At 38.6% G+C, this 17,089-nt stretch overlaps 2 protein-coding genes across 7 annotated transcripts in view; one reads left to right on the top strand and one right to left on the bottom strand.

The window, feature by feature from the left end:
* Dtg (Dpp target gene) overlaps positions 1 to 17,089 on the bottom strand; it is a 33,622-nt gene that overhangs the window by 10,103 nt on the left and 6,430 nt on the right. The window contains exon 1 of one of the 6 annotated variants that reach the window (XM_067762330.1): positions 2,166 to 2,288. The exons of the other annotated variants lie outside the window; for them this stretch is intronic. Coding sequence (XP_067618431.1) covers positions 2,166 to 2,178 — 13 coding nt within the window. The 5' untranslated portion in view covers positions 2,179 to 2,288. Of the gene's footprint in view, positions 1 to 2,165; positions 2,289 to 17,089 lie in introns of those variants that run through there. 6 annotated transcript variants of the gene reach the window in all.
* The window catches only part of LOC137237939 (lipase 3), a 61,293-nt gene continuing 60,514 nt past the window's right edge, over positions 16,311 to 17,089 (top strand). The window contains exon 1 of the mRNA XM_067762332.1: positions 16,311 to 16,371. Coding sequence (XP_067618433.1) covers positions 16,318 to 16,371 — 54 coding nt within the window. The 5' untranslated portion in view covers positions 16,311 to 16,317. The remainder of the gene's footprint in view (positions 16,372 to 17,089) is intronic.

Here is a 17,089-nt window from a genome sequence, read left to right as displayed (position 1 = left end):
CGGATAATCTGACCACCACAGACTAGAAGCCCAGCTAACGATGTTGAGTCGCTATCATTTCTTTAGTCAGTAGTGAAGACGTTGGAAACCTTTCAGCCTTTTTCATTTTAAACGCAAGTCTTCAGTTAGACAGCTATCGGCATGGCTTCCGTAAAATGCATATCGCTATCACGGTGCTCGTGCCACTTGATCTGTCTAAAACGTTTGGCACATTCAACCATAGCGCACTACTCCCAGATATAGAAGTTTCACCCCTTGTCTAAAAAGATGGACCGCAAATTATCTAAGTGGTCGGCAAACGTCGGGTCAATTTATGAGCGAATTTTCCAAATCTAGGAGAATTAAACAAGGGGTGGTGTCCTATCGCCGATTTAAATTTATGCACATCAAAGCTCCCTTTACCACCAGAACGAGCTACCCGCATATGCTATGCCGACGACTGCACGATAATGTCAACTAGCCCTGGCCCCTCAAATATGATTAGTTTACAAAAGAAATAGTTGTCTACCTAGTATTTCTGTTTTTTCACCTCGCGCGAACTGAAACTATTCCCGACCAAGTTCACAGCCACTCTGTTGAAGACATTTAAGGAACAGATGACGCAAAATATTGGACACTCGCGTCGCCGGCGTTACGCTACCGACTGCCAGTCTCCCACAGATTTTGGGTGTGACGTTCGATGACACTCTCACCATCAAGGCACATGCCTTCGAAATAATTTGACTGCTCGTGTGATACGCGTCACCGGTTTGGTCGCCTGACTTAAAAATAAAACACTGGAGAAGGCTGCATGCGTGCCAAATACTGCACTCCGAACTACCACGACATGTCTTCTTATGACCCCTGAACATCACCGCTCAAGCTATTGCAAGCTGTGCAGCCATTGGCGATAGCTGGAATAAGCACGACCCTTGGTACAACACCTACACGGGCATTAAACGCAAAAATCTGTGTCCGGCTGACATCGTGGACAAAATGGCTGCAGTCCGTGCAGCAATACAGCTTTGTGAAGCGGGGTATAGTGCTCTACGGACACTCTAGCATTCTGATCGACCTACATTCCTAGTAGGACAGACTACTGTGGGTCGGCTTACGCTCAACTTGCCACATTCACCGCTCAAACTCCCTCAAGGGAGGAATAGAGTAGTGAATAAATAGTCAGCCATCAGCCTGGTGTTTTCTAGGAATTTAGGCTGTCCAATAACTCGATCGTCCTCCAGATGAATGCCTCTGCTATAAAGGATAGACAAGGTAGGTGTGATGCTATCCGCCGTTTTAACTGGCAGTGAATTAAACATCTACTCGTATAGTCAGGCGGCTACCGCTAGGCCCTGCCACTGTAAGGTCGAGGGCTCTGAGAGATTGCTTGACATCACTTCTGGTAGCATATAACTACTTTCTCATAAAAATTATCTGGACGCCAAGGCAGTAGGACATCCCCGGCAACTGTCGGATTGGTCTTTTTGTCCGGCAGGCACTGGCGACCTCTTGCCGTGTGGCGAAGTGCTTCTCAGCGTTTTTGCCTCTAAACGCTCGGCAGAGCTACTGTCCATGTTTACTGGGGTACTAACAGGGCAATACCAAAAGCGAGTCCATGCGTTACGCATTAATATACTGGACGGCCCCATCTGTGTTAGCTGTATAGGGGGCTACGAGGTGGAATCATCCAGTCACTTTCTTCGGAGCTATCAAGACTGAGACGCAAATATCTCGATCGCGACCCACTCCACTTTCTGGAGGAACAGCTGTCCCTAACCTAACCTAACCATGCAAAAAGAGATCCATGAAGTCACACGTCTGTTTCCCATTCGAAAAAATTTCAAGCAGACCAAAAATGTTGCTAAAAGGACCACAGGTCTTCAATGTCTTAGATGTGCGTACGATTCACGATTATGGTACAGACTAACTATGACTTCGCGATTCTACTCTCATAACAACTCTATGGGAACACCCAGCAGAATTTATAAGCAGTGGGAGCATATCTCTTTAGCAATACGTAATGCCGCTAACAAATATGGAAACAACAGCGACGGGTCTACCACGTTGTCCCCAAAATCAAAATCCCCAAACTCATAGTCCCCAACACAAAATCCCCATTTTTTGTGTGAAATAAATTCAAATTAGGTTTAAAATTGCCGCGACTAAAAAAGGTTAATAATCCATACCAACTTTCTGCATATAAAAAATAACCCTGGCCTACGCCATGCCAAGTCCGGGTGTATGGTATAACCGTGGCTACCGCCACGGTGATGTCCTTTTACGTAGTACACGCGTCTGTTAGCTTCTTCGAATTAGAGCGACTAGCAGTCCTATATACGGATAGGTAAGTAAAAATATGTGTTGCCAAAACGTATACATATACATACATAAATATGAATGAAAGAGGAAAGATATATTGCTATTTTTTACACGGTCATGGTGTTTATCATAGCACTGTGATTTTGTGTTTGGGTATTTTTTTTTTCTTTGGGTATTTTTTTTGGGGGATTTCGTGGCACTCCCAGCAGCGACACCCAAAAAAAAAAAAAACACCTGGTACAATGAAGAATGCTGCCTTGACACCGGGTGAATGATCACTGCCTAGAACGCCACACAGTGTTTGGTGTGGAACAAGCTAGCTGGACAAAATTATTTTATGAGATTTTCCGTTTCATATGCAGTCATTTATTACAACTACGTAATTTTTTTCAGCCAAATGTTCTTTTTTTTATTTTTTTCCAAAATTTTACTTCATATGCATACATTTGCTTATTTCATGTACAGTAACTCATGTGAATAAGTGACATAGATCCAAAAAAATTTAAAGGACTTAAGAATATTACTTTATTGTACTTAAATTGAATGGACTACAAATCTCAATACTCTAAAAATTCTAGAAATTCGGAAAAAAAATTAAAATTTTTTATGAAAATTCGTCGAATTTTTCAAACATTTTTTAAATATAATTTAGTTTTTGTTATAGATCGTGTCAAATTTTCTTATGGGAAATTAGTTAAAATAAATTTGCGAAAGCGAAAATTGTAAGAATTGTCCAAAAAGGGGTGTCTACTTATTTATGTGAGTGACTGTACATATGTACATACATATTTTGTATTTATTTGAGTATTTATCCTGGTAATACAATTTTTACAAAATTATTTTATAGTACCAGTCAGGAATGTAAAAGTATATTACAATAATAGTAATAACAATGTAAATAATTAAATTAATTATGTGAAAATTACTTATTACAAAAACGTAAAAGTAAAGTATCATATACAGTAGGAAAGACTATAGATTTAAATTAAATAAAACCTGATCCAAGAAAAAGTTATAGGGTAGGTTATCTTTTATAATTATGTTATTATTCGCTATCATCACTTTCATTCGATGAGTCACTTGTGGAATAGTCATGAGCATCAGCAACACTACTGTGAAAGCTTGAAACAACTGGGGTATTTACTGACTCCTCAACATTATCGGGGGACAGTAAATTTAAGACTTCTGAAGTCAGACTTTTAAATTTTTTCTTAGGTATCTCCCTAAAACTGTTAACTAAAGGATCCGATTTTATAAGCAACATATTCATAAGATCTCTATTCGTGGCTTCACGCGACTGCTTTTGTGTGTTATCATCCCTGAATCGTATCAAATCTTTGTTACGGGCTTCCTGTGCTTCCTCAGAAAGTTGACCAATGGGTAAAATTGCTGATTTTATAATATCAGTACTATGCACTAAGATTTTATGAACTGTAGCAGGCATATTAAACCATGGATAGAGATCTATGTATAGTTTTTTAGTCTCGACCGCAAATTTTTCAAATCTTTGGATATTTATATTGTACCCACATGCTAACGCGCGAAGGAGAGTGTCGAATCTTATGATGAGCGTAACATCCAATCCCGTAATCTCAGCACTAGCCTCAGAATTTTCGAAAAACCTACGAGCAGTATTGCCGTCGTTGGTATTGCCGAAACCTGGTTTTGGTTTATCTACTATCAATCCAAGTTGTGCAGTATTTATATTACATTCAGGTATTGGCGTAAATGCTACCAAATGGGGTTAATTTGTGTAGCGTTCCTGTGTGGTTATACCTGCATTCGAATTGCTTTGTATATACCTGTTTTTATGCCTTAGTGACTGGTGCGGTAGGTTGTGGCAGGTTGAAGTCAGTGATCTTCGTCTTTTAGTTTTGGTGTGCTCTTGTTGACCTTTCGCGTTTATTTTTGTGCGTTTTATGGCTACGTGTTTGTTCCCTGTACCTAGGAATTGGTTTTGCCGTTTGTAGATCAGCTTTAATGGTTCAAATATCTCGTCGGAGCTGGTACGTACATACATCCTATTTTATTTGTAGAGATAACTAAATCTGCAAAAAAAAAAAAAAAAATTTAAAAATAGATGTGCAAAGAATTCGCAATAGTTTTTTCTTTCGACTATTAGAGAATACTTGCGACTATAACATATGTATGTAAAATTTAGCCCGGATGTCTGCGGATTTATGTAACTTTTTTGTCCCTAAATTTAAAAATATAGAGAAAAAAAGCTTTTCTTCTTAATAACGGAATGTTAAATATATTGAAAATACTCTAATTGCGAAAGAATTACTATTAAAAAATTTTACTTACCTTCGAGCTTAGAATCCATCAAAAAAATTATATAAAAGTGTTCACTTAAAATAAATATGTAGCTTAATATTCAACAAGAATTTTGCAAATTAATCAATGCATTTTACGGCCACTCCTACCTTCTTACTTCAATTACTCAATATACATGAGCAAAAATATCAAAAAAAAAGCAAAAATCCCGTTATTTTGTTTGTTTTCTTTCATTTCTCATTACACTTTTCTTGGAATAAGAACTTTGTTTTTGTCCAGCTAGCTTGTTCTACACGAAACACTGTGCGCCACTTTGAAATCAAATGCCTCTCAAGGGACAAAAATATTGACAGAAAGGCGTGCATACGAATACGCTTGATCAAAGGTTGAAGGTTATAAGACCAAAACGAGGTGCTGCAAGAGTGAATAGTTGTGCAGAAAGAGCTTAGATGATGGAGGAATCATATCTCTGGAAGTCTGAGGTCATATGTTCAGGGTATAAGGTGAACCCGAACCCACCATCGAAGATGACAAAACTAAGGTGCCAATACTGTTCCGATTAAAAAACAACAAAGACTGCAAGCTGATCGATAGGCTTCGGTGCTATTACCGAACGGCGACAAGAGGTTGCATCCACAATAAAGGCGATGTCAAAATCTGTGCAAATTACAGCGCAATCAGTCTGCTTAATATCTCATATAGGCACCCTATACCTAGAAGTAAACTCGAAAGATTGTAGTCCGCCGTTGATGAACTGATTGGGCCTTATTAGTGAGACTTCAGACCTGGTGAGTCTAATATTTACTATATTTTCATTATGCCAAATCCTTTTCTGATAAAATGATCGACATGCACCATCTCTTCGTCGACTTCAAAACAGATTTTGACAGCACGAAATGAACCTGTATGAGCTATGTCTGAGTTCCAAGTGGACAATTGAAAGCATTTGCTGGAATATAGCACCAGGACTAGTAAAGTCGCCAAATGATCTACCTTTACGGTAACTGTTAGCTAATCTAATTTCTTGCAGGATGTTTAAGGGTCAATCACTCAGAAAATGAAATTTTATTATAAGAATTTCAATGTTGTTTTTAGTTTATAAAACTGAAACAGTTTCATTTCTTTAAACATTTAATTAGTACTCTTTTAATTTTTTATCTCTAATATTATCTACATGAATTAGCCAAAGAACAAGATGAAATTAATGGACCTCACAATACATAATTGTTGCATACAAATGAATGGATACAGAAGTATCAACAACTCTTTCTACAACAACAACAACATTGGGATTACATATTATTCTACCGAAACCCCAAAAAAACAATTTTATAGAACATAATTTGGGCATTAAAATGTAAATGAGTTTGGAAGCAAATGGTAGGCGGCTGGCGGCACCAGTGCTCAAAAAACATTAAAAAACACAAACATAATCACTGCATGCATATTTAGGTATGCATTTACATATGTATGTACATAAATTTATTTAAGCATAATTTATTATGCATTCCCGATATCTTAAATTATCACACAATAAAGTAGAGAACAAACGAACGACAGATTGCCGGGCAACATCCGAGGCAAAGTCAAAATGTCAATGCAGCATCAAAATATTCATAGCAGAAATAAACAAACAAAATTAGGTACATATTCATTCGTAGATATAGCGATGTGCAATGAAATAGAGACAGTTAAAGTACTTCACCGCTATGAGTATATTTTCAACAAATCTGTTAATACCTCTTTTACCCTGCTAGTCTTCCTACCACACTGGGTCCAGTCAACATACATATATCCCTGTTGCGATAACTTTCGCCAATTGGTATTACGAAAAGAGCTCAAGTCTTCTTCGTCCTGCCGTTTCAACTCAGTGAAATTGTGCCCTTCCTTTGCTTTCAAATGCAGGTGCCGATCGAAGCCTGACATAAAATTACTGGAAGAAATCAAAAGGAGATAGGAATTGCATATGATCCATAAGGCAGGAAAGGCGTGGATGAAGCGCAGGGTTGCAAAGTTTCAAAAATCATGTGCAAATCCCACGACGTTGGATTTACTAAATTTCTCATATCTCTAAAGAGACACGACTTATGGCTCACGATGGGCATAATAACTGAAAACTGCCTTCTGGCGTTGCATGCTTATATGTTAAACCTCGTCAGTAACAACAGATGTGGGAAGAGCGAGCTGCAGGAAGAAACTGTTGAGCGCGTTCTGTGTTTGTGTCCTACGCTCGTGAGGTCAAAGCTCCAGCTACTAGAAGCGGCAGAGTTGTCGGATCTCGAAGCAGCAATTGAGTTAGGTCCTACGAAACTTCTAATATCTGCCAAGAGGACAGAGTTAATGTATAACATAAGTCCTGGTGCTGAATTTGAGTTTTTCCGTTTTGTCGTCAAACAAATTCTGTTAACATTATAGATACATTTAGTCTATGTGAGATCTTTATTATGAAATGGCGCAAATTGGAAGGGAAGCTCAGCCTGAATCGTTTAGGAGGAACGGTAAAGGCGGCCACCGTGGTGTGATGATAGCGTGCTCCGCCTACCACATCGTATGCCCTGGGTTCGCACCCCGGGCAAAGCAACATCAACATTTTAGATATAAGGTTTTTCAATTAGAAGAAAATTTTTCTAAGCGGGGTCGCCCCTCGGCAGTATTTGGCAAGCGCTCCGAGTGTATTTCTGCCATGAAAAGCTCTCAGTGAAAACTCATCTGCCTTGCAGATGCCGTTCGGAGTCGGCATAAAACATGTAGGTCCCGTCCGGCCAATTTGTAGGGAAAATTAAAAGGAGCACGACGCAAATTGGAAGAGAAGCTCGGCCTAAGATCTCTTCGGAGGTTATCGCACCTTACATTTTTTTTTTTTTTATTTATTCTTACCTCCTGGTGACTTCAGACTGAAGTCACGATATCGTCTACAGGCCCATGAAATCAATATCATCAGTACATTCCAGCAATTGTTCGCCCTTATAATAGATTGCACCATTGCAATTTAGATCTGATGGGGAGTCACCTTGACTGAACCTCGTTTGGTTTCGAATGGTTCTGAGAGGCCTCCGTAGTACCTACGAATCTGAATTGGTTGCTTAACGACAGTTGGCAAAGACTCATTCGCGTTACGGGGACCTTTGTTACTCTCCTAAAATTTTGCACTCTCTAAAGTAAAGCCTTTTGTTATGCCATTCCCCATCTTGGCTCGAGATACTTTTTTTTTACTTTTAAACTTTGACTCTGTCCTTTTCAGGTCTGCTTTAAAGAGAACCCCCTTTACGGCACGCTAGCAATCTTATTGGGTATGGCCAGAGCATTTGATGGCATTATCTGCTGGTTCCAGCTATTGGGTTAGCCAATAAACGTCTTTGGTGCCTTCTTTTACACGGCGATGTTATTTGGATGATGCAAATGCCTTCCAACGAACCACTTCACAACTAATTCAATGGCAGACAATTCAGCTGAAATTTCGGTTTGGCTAACTCTTTATCGCTTTGATTTCGAAAAGCGCGAAGAGAAGGTAGCATATTATTTTCACCGTGCTTTTGAGGTCTTAAGCCATTTCACATAGTTTTATCTGCTAACTGAGTTAAAGTATGCTTTTCTCTTCACCAAACTAAGGACTATGTAATAACAACTGCAAAGGTCGGACGGATCTTTAAAGGAGTCACGGATCCATTATATTTTATACCGCGTAGAAAACATGCCTTGGCCATGGTGTCTCCATTTGAAATACCTTGGGTTTGGGTATTTACGCCATTTTTCATGCGTTCATACTACAATTCCAGCTCCATGCCTAGCATCAACGCAATGTATTGAATTTTCTTGCTACCAATTCGGTAGTGGCCCAATTCAAGATCATACAAAACTGCATACAAAATGGTCTGTGCTGTTAAACAGAGCAGGCTGCAAAACATGCAAAGAAGGTTCTGGGTACTGAGTTTGAGCCCAGAATTAAAGTAGATCGCATTAACGTTCCCCCACTCGACAAAATTGAGTACGAGTAGCATAGCCGCAGCTGCAAGGGCATTGAAACTGAAAATATTTCATCAACTACCAGGAATTATTTTCCTTAGAACCAAATATAAGGTCCTGACAAGCATATTGTGCATAGATTAAGGCATACCATAGTAAAAGTAATCTGTGAATCCTAACATCGGTAAAATTGGTATTGGCAGCACAAACTGCTAATAGACAGTTGAGAAGTAAAGTTAACTCCAAGTAAATGGAAAATACAAGCTCCTCCGGTCATTCTGGAATATAATACAGAAGCATGAAGCAAATAAGATAACCCTTAGAGTATTAAAAGAGGTCATCAACATGACCTATGTGTGATCCTCCTTACTGTAATGTCGTACCAACAGGTGCTCTTGGCTATGTGTATTACGGATTAGTGGATGGCAAAACGACCGTCGTGGTGTGAAGGTAGCGTGCTCCGCCCACCACACCGAAGATCCTAAATTCACGCCCTGGGAAAAAAACATCAAAATTTTAGAAACAAGTTTTTTCAATTAGAAGAAAATTGTTCTAAGCAGGATCGCCCCTCGGCAGTGTTTGGCAAGCGCTCTGAGTGTATTTCTGCCATGAAAAGCTTCTTAGTGAAAACTCATCTGCCTTGTAGATGCCGTTCGGAGTCGGCATAAAACAAGTAGGTTCCGCCACGCCAACTTGTAGGTGAAATTAAAGGGAGCACGACGCAAATTGGAAGAGAAGCTCAGCCCTCTCTTCGGAGGTTAACGCACCTTACATTTATTTATTTATAAGATGGCAGATAAGGTTCAAGTCCACACAGAATGGATATAGTATTTTCTCGACAAGATCAATATATATTATTCCACCCTACTACTCTTCAAATGCGGCACCAAAAGGAACATTCTTAATTTCATTGAACCCCCTCGTCCGTCACATTCGAAGGATGTTTCCAAGTCAATTACTCTATTCAATTTCACATTAATGTATGGGTACATATGTATATGCACAAACCCGTCTGAATACTTTCTTCTTCTTCCGTCGACTCCCTCGAGGCATCTTCTTAAGCTCTACCGATGTCAAATGTGATTGCTTGGTGTGCGCTTAAATAAACTCACTTAATCATGTCAGGAATTTTTACTCGTCCAAAAATTACAAAATTATAAAAGAATAAACTACAATAATATGTCATCATTTCTCTGTGCAGAGGTACCGAATATTTTTCAACACATGGAGTATGAAAAGAAAGTCCACATGGAAACAAAAATCGATATGCGGAACGTAGACTCTCGGTATTGCTGCATGTCAAACAATGGACGTAGTGGCATGAAATAGAAATAGCCAAGAATGTCAGCTGACGACAGACATGGAATGTGTGCAGTTGAGCATATGGAGATGTTTGTTGTTTTAGGAATAAGCTCATTTGGAAATTTGTTGTTTGTGATAAATGTAATGCAGAGGATTTTCTTGTCCAATGAAGAAATTAAAGTTACCCAACAAATGGACTTTTCCCATTTTTTATGAAATGTAGAAATATTCAAAAGAAATGCATTTGAATGAAAGGATTATGTACAGTGGCCGATATAAAGCTTTTCCCACGCTTCCATTTTATATATTGTTTACTTGTGTCATCAAGTTCATTGTTACTGTTACTATTACTGCACGCACGCATGCATAACGAACGTTCTTATGTGTTTTATGACCCCATCTTCCCTAAATGGATCGTATTCTCTATTGTAGATACACATTGTTACGCACATACTTCTGTTTATACAAAACTTTATATCACATGGATTGGGATGTCAAACTCGATAAAACAAAATCGGTATAAGTTTCTAACTTTTTTCTTAATTTTTTGGAATATTTGAAATTTCAGGCTTTCTCGAAGATCTCTTAAGTTCTCTTTAGCTCTAAGGAAACAATATAGGGAAAATCTAAATTTCATTAAAACAAAATCGTGGTCGTGTACACGATTAACAGTTTGAGTTTATTTTGAAAACCTAGCAACAGCTTGCTGCTGATTTTAAACTTTTTTATAGTACTTTTAAAACCACTAAATAGTTTGAAGCAATTTTTAGGTATTTTGTTTTAATTTTAGTTCAGACACTTGAAAAATATAATTTTCGATGAAAAGTTTAAAAATAAAACCACAAAGTTCTACCCATACCGCGTTTTTAAACTTTTTTGGTCTATTAGAGGATAAACCAATTTTTAATATATTTGGGATTAAATTTTAATACAGATAAACTGGCAGGGGACTCATTTTTAATATTTCAAATTTTAAATTTTAGAACAATGAGTACTATAAAATTTAAACCTAGACCATGGGGGGTTTAAAATTTAAACCAAAAAGTTCTTCTCAAATTCCCGTTATTCCGTAAATTCTTTTATATATTGTGACGAATATTAGTGACACTAAGTGATACTCACATTACTAGTCTGATGCTAAGTACATGAATCCACAACAACAATAAAGCAGCCAGTCATTTTATCTACATAAACGAATCAATCATTATGTCTACACATATGTACGTACACGCAGCGGAGAGAGACGCACAAACACATGCATATATCTTATCTGAGATGCTCCCAAAAGTAGGCGATTATGTAGTTATGTTATAGCTGCTAATTTTATAGCTGGTAGCAAATTCTAGAAATAGAAACGCCTAGAAATATGTCAACGAGGAAACCAAAAAGTATAAAAGCAGCAGCAGCTGAGGTACGACGATTCAGTTTGATTTAAGCACCCTATCTGTTGACCAGTAGAAGTGTTATTGTTAAGTACTTCAATAAACACTATTTTGCATTATTGAATAGTGGAGTTATTTATTCAACAGTTTAGTGATTCGAACGTTAGTAGAAGGTTGAAAATAAACGGAATTGCACTAAATTCGTTACAATATGTATGCACACAATTGAAGAATGGAGTGCAATGAAGACGTTTTTATTGTTGAAACTATGAAAAGAACTGAACTTAGGAAATTTGAAGATCTAGTGATGTCCTAATGTTATATAAAACCGTATACCCTTCTATCCCACAATTTCAACTTACAACTATACCACGATATGCTCTTGAGTTTTTATAAGTAGACGCTCACAAATTAGAAATACTTTGTCTTTAGGGTGAGTCTAGTTTCTGAAAAATTCTAATTCCTGGACGTTTGTTTTCAATACTACAATGAAATTTTGTCCTATTCTATTTTATTAATTAAGGGGCGAATTATGTAGAACGCAACGAGTCATTTTTTCTCGTGTGAACCCCAATTCTTATCATGTATGGGTATTCATTAACTTCAGGGAGTCACACTAAACCTGAATGCCTTTACGAAATTTTTGGTACTATGAAGTGGCGACAGTGACTGCGACGCAAAGTGTCACGGTGTCATACATAATCTGGTCCTAAAATTCGAAAACATATATATTTGTGACTCCATCAGTCCCATCTCAACGACCTTTTCGCGAAATTTGTGGATCAATGGGGTGATTGGCGCAACACCACAAGAGGGTTAGGTTAAGTTGAACTATCGGGTCCTTGAGGACCTTACATAGACTTAATGAGTTCGTAGTATAGCCAGAAGTTTGTTCAACACCAAACTGAAAACCCCTATCAAATACCAGGCCCTATACTAGAAGAGAAATAATTGCTCTAATTTCTAATTGGCTGTCAATATAAAAGTTGACCCTTCAGTGTAAGCTATTTTCTTGCAATGTTTCTACTGCTTTGGTTACGTATACATCTTCCGCCTAAAAAACGCCACAGTAATCTGACAGCTAGTAGGATTTGTTTATTTCCGGGTCCGCAGACTCTACTTCTTCCACCGGTATCGCATCGTACGCTATTTTGGCACCCTTGCGCTAACCATCTAACTCTATTGGGGCTCTTCAAAGCGCAGATACGGAATCAGGTATTCTGTTCATCCTGTAATTGATGACGCCATACTACTATGGCGGCCACCGTGGTGTGATGGTAGCGTGCTCCGCCTACCACACCTTATGCCCTGGGCAATATCAAAATTTTAGAAACAAGTTTTTCAATTAGAAGAAAATTTTTCTAAGCGGGGTCGCACCTCGGCAATGTTTGGCAAGCGCTCCGGGAGTATTTCTGCCATGAAAAGCTCTCAGTGAAAACTTATCTGCCTTGCAGATGCCGTTCGGAGTCGGCATAAAACATGTAGGTCCCGTCCGGCCAATTTGTAGGGAAATGAAGAGGAGCACGACACAAATTGGAAGAGAAGCTCGGCCTTAGATCTCCTCGCAGGTTATCGCGCCTTACATTTTTTATATTTTTATGCTACTATGGCCATATGATCTGCGCTCAAGCCGCCCCGAGGTACTGAGCCTCGTTGCAACTGTTAACGCTATGTTCTTTGGAATGTGCAGAATGGCATACATTGCAGCCGTCGGGTCTGTTTTCAGAACCCCTGTAATGCTATGCATTGATAGACTACATACAACATCAAATTTTTTAAAGGAAGTTTTTTTTTGTGCGGCTGTCCATCAAACAAGGACTCCATAGTATGGGAAATCTTGTAAAACAAGTGAATTTGTTCTGACAAATTATTCTACTCAGAAAAAGTTTACTTGTATTACAAGATTTGTATGTTTTGTGAAACGTGTCCCCGGTCGAAAGGCGTTTAGAAAATTAACATGGACTCTTACTGCAGTCAAGGTATGCCCACTTTTCTCACCTGCCCTCTGATGGCGATCTTTGATGCAACGATATAATTGACCAGTATGAGCATATTTTCCACGCACTCGGTACTGCCATTGCAGATACTGTTGGATTCCAGCGAGCCAGGAAAGACTATTAGAACTATGAGAATCACCGCTCTGCGTTTAATAGGGAAGAGAGTCGTTAAGATAAGAAAAATAAACAAGAGAATTGTTATCGCTGCCTAATAGCTAAGCATGTACCTAATGTCCCAATCAAACATGTTCCACTATGTTCTGATGAGCTGAGATCTAGGCTAAAATATAATAGGGCGCCAGAAAAGGGCCGGTATTAGTCAAGCTGTTCAGGCATCTATATGTAAAAAAAATAATATTTTGCCCGTCTTACCTCCGAGGAGATTTAGGCCAACCTTCTCTTGCGTCTCCACTACTCAGCCCTAGAAGCAAAGAAAGATAAAAATACAAATATCCTAATCCCGGGACTAATTCTGTGAAATCCCGAAAATCCTGCGATCATAAAAATGGAATGAGTACCATCCCTAATATGTAAGTAACTTGGATGGATGTGATGTAAAATTCTTATCGGCCCCCTTCAGCTGTCATTCATTTACTTTATGTTCATAATTGTAAAATTATTATCATTATAATGGTTTATTTGCTCTTTTACGGTATAGCCTTGCAGTAGAGGGCAAGCAGATAACAAATGGGGAACCAATATAATCGGCTTCATTAAGCGCTTCAATGCCGCAATAGAGCAGTACAAAGAACTCAATGATAGGTTGAACTGTCAAATGTATGTGAACATATGAACATTTGGTGAACTCGACTTTCTTAAGTCACGCATTTCACATTATTTACAATACAGAAGTTCTTCTAAACATAAAACAATAATCATGAATTATAACAAAAAAAGTTATGAATCCGATTATACAATTATTTTTCGATGGGACCATGAAAAAAAAAAAAAAAAAACAATTAACCAAAGTGAGACGTACATATGTATGTAGTATATAATTTTAAGGATGGTTAACATAGTTATGGAATTTAGACTTGGCAGTAAGCCAAACAAAACGCATGCGTGCCAGTGTGCATTACATTTTATGGATTTTCATTTCCTATTTATTTATGATTTTGTCTTCACGTTTGAGCCTGCAAAAATGTAATTAAATTTTTATGTTTTTGGGCATCTTGAAGCATCGAATTTCAACATTTCATGCAGCACGTGGACAAACACTGTAAACATCCAAAGTACATTCACATAATCGTGTAATTACACTGAAGTCATACCAACTACATAGTTGTAAATTACGTAGCAACTAGTAAGAATAGCAATGGTCCTTTGTAAGTTTAGCAATCAAAGCCCTTAAATCCATTCAACCTGACGGCATCTCTTTTATGATACTAAAACATAACGGATGCTTCCTAACGAAGGTGATCAACTTGTATCTTTATGCTATTATTACTCCTGAAGACGCAAGAGTCATCTTTCTACTAAAACTTGAAAACTAGAGCACGCCGGGGAGTTCTATATCTCTTCTCTTAAACAAAGAGCGAAAATCTGACACGCCAGATATCAGAATGATTTCGAAAAGTTTACAGCACCACATTCGCACCAAATTAGCCACAGACTTACCCTAATCGAAGGAGAACGAAAATGAACACTGGAGATAGCTCAACGCCGATACTGGTTTGCCTCCAAACCAAAATTGACAAGGGATGATCGAAAATCTTTCCAAAATAACTTTAACCTTATTCCTATCCTTTTAAGTAGCATGCTTGTATTAATAATCCGTAGATCCGAAATGAAGCCAATGGCTAAACGCAAATTACGTTGCCAGTCCTTACCACCTATTGCTGGGATATGTGATGGCCCTCGTGGGTGACTTAGTAATGCGATATCACTTAGTAATTAGGCATCACTGAGGAAGTTGGATGGGTGTATACTGCAGAAATCAGGTTGACCCCTCTAAGACCATTATCATTAGGATCCAAATTTTAAGTTTTAAATTTCTTCTAACAATGAACTGAGTACTTATGACAGCGCTAAATACCATGGAGTTCTACTGACACCTAAGCTAATTGAAGATTGAATGCAGAGCAGGGATTTTAACAGACCAATCTGGGATCTGTATGTTTGTAAACAAATAGTAGAGCTCACGCCATGAATGTACGGAGCACTTGTGTGGGCAGTTTAGGTGAAATAATTACAGCAGAGTTCATTGATCTCTCTGTGGGGTGATCGAGGATAAGGTCATGCTTTTCAAAAGCTTTGAGCTTTATATGCAACGAGCCACCGACCGATCTCGTTATCAAAGATTGTTCTCTGGCTTCGGAAGCTCTGTCTCTGCAAAGAGCGTACTATCATCGGAGAGTACACTTATATTACAACAAAAATGGCCTACGTATAACCCACAACAATAAGATATACGACGCATATAAACTAAGTATCGTCAGGGACAATATATGTAGGAATTTCTGGAATCGGCGAACGAAAATCATACTCTACAAGTCACTTATCGTACTCGTCCTGCTATATGGGGCAGAAGCATGCACCATGACAACAGCAGATGGAGCGGCTTTGGGAGTGTTCGAGAGAAAAGTTCTTCGAAATATTTATGGGCCTCTACGCGTTGGCGATGGCGAATACCGAAGAAGATTTAATGATGAGCTGTACGAGCTATACGCAGACATCCACATAGTCCAGCGAATTAAAACGCAGCGGCTGTGTTGGCTAGGCCGTATTATGCGAATGAAAGATGATGCTCCGGCCATTTTAAATTAACAAACTTATATCCGACTCTTGTCCTGAAGTTAAAGATCTGCCCTGTGTAAGAAAAATATAAAAATAAAAATCATACCATATGTACATTCTAGATGGACAAATGTCTTAAGTTCGAAAACCGGTCTTAGCAATGCGCACAATTAGTTCAAAATGCCTTATGCTGTTATATTATTTCGGATGTACCCTAATATTTTCCAACTTTTCACGATTTGCTTGAACTTAACTCAACCTGATTTCTAAATTCTACTTTATCTTCTTCAGGTTCACTTTTCATCCTTTCGAAATCGTTAATGATTTGAATATAAACAATGAAGAACGGGTGATATCGATACATGCATCCCGGGAAATCGAAGGAAACTGCTTTACAGACGAACTCGTTAGGCAAGGTATGGCCAGGCAGATTCTTTCTGACCAAGAACGCTTAGGTATGCAAGCTAATTTTAAAAGAGCACATCCACCGTCAAGCCGACGAAAGATGGTTACAATCACCGCGTTGTCGACCATCGAATGAAACCTGGCCAAAGTGGGATCCTAAACTATCCCGTCACGTTTACAACCCAAGTAGGGATACAATTTCCACACTTGTGCACTGCCTTATAGGTAGGCCTGCAGAAAGCATAGAAGCACCTTACCGTCAACGCTGCAGGAGTTGTAAAGATGATGAAGAGGAGGAAACGCTGGTTCACCTCATCTGAAATTACCCGGCGCTAAGTTGCACAAAGCCGGGCTCTCTGGGAGCTCCATTTCTAAATAATCTGCGCCACGTCGTGGAGCATGACGTCGAGCTGAGGGTAGCCTTTATAAGGTCCTCAAAATGGTTGGAAGATGAAGGGTAATTGTGTATTTTTGTGGTTTCACAACGGCCGAACATCACTGGCCTAAGTATGCCTACAAATATCGATATGTTAAACAATGCGAAGAACATGAAAAAAGCCGGACGTACAAATTAATTAAATTGTTGAAGCTTTTCATGCCACTTTAGACTTAACAAAAAAAAAATGCGACTGGTAAATATTATCGTATGATGAGATACAAAAAGTGTGTATGTGCAATGCTCAGATCTTCAGAAGAAGAAGCAAATCGGTAACTACATATATATCAAAT

The sequence above is a fragment of the Eurosta solidaginis genome, chromosome 1, assembly GCF_040869045.1.
Source record: "Eurosta solidaginis isolate ZX-2024a chromosome 1, ASM4086904v1, whole genome shotgun sequence".
Classification (NCBI taxonomy): Eukaryota; Metazoa; Arthropoda; class Insecta; order Diptera; family Tephritidae; genus Eurosta; species Eurosta solidaginis.
Note: the sequence above shows the minus strand (reverse complement) of the source record. Positions and strands in the feature narration are given on the sequence as shown.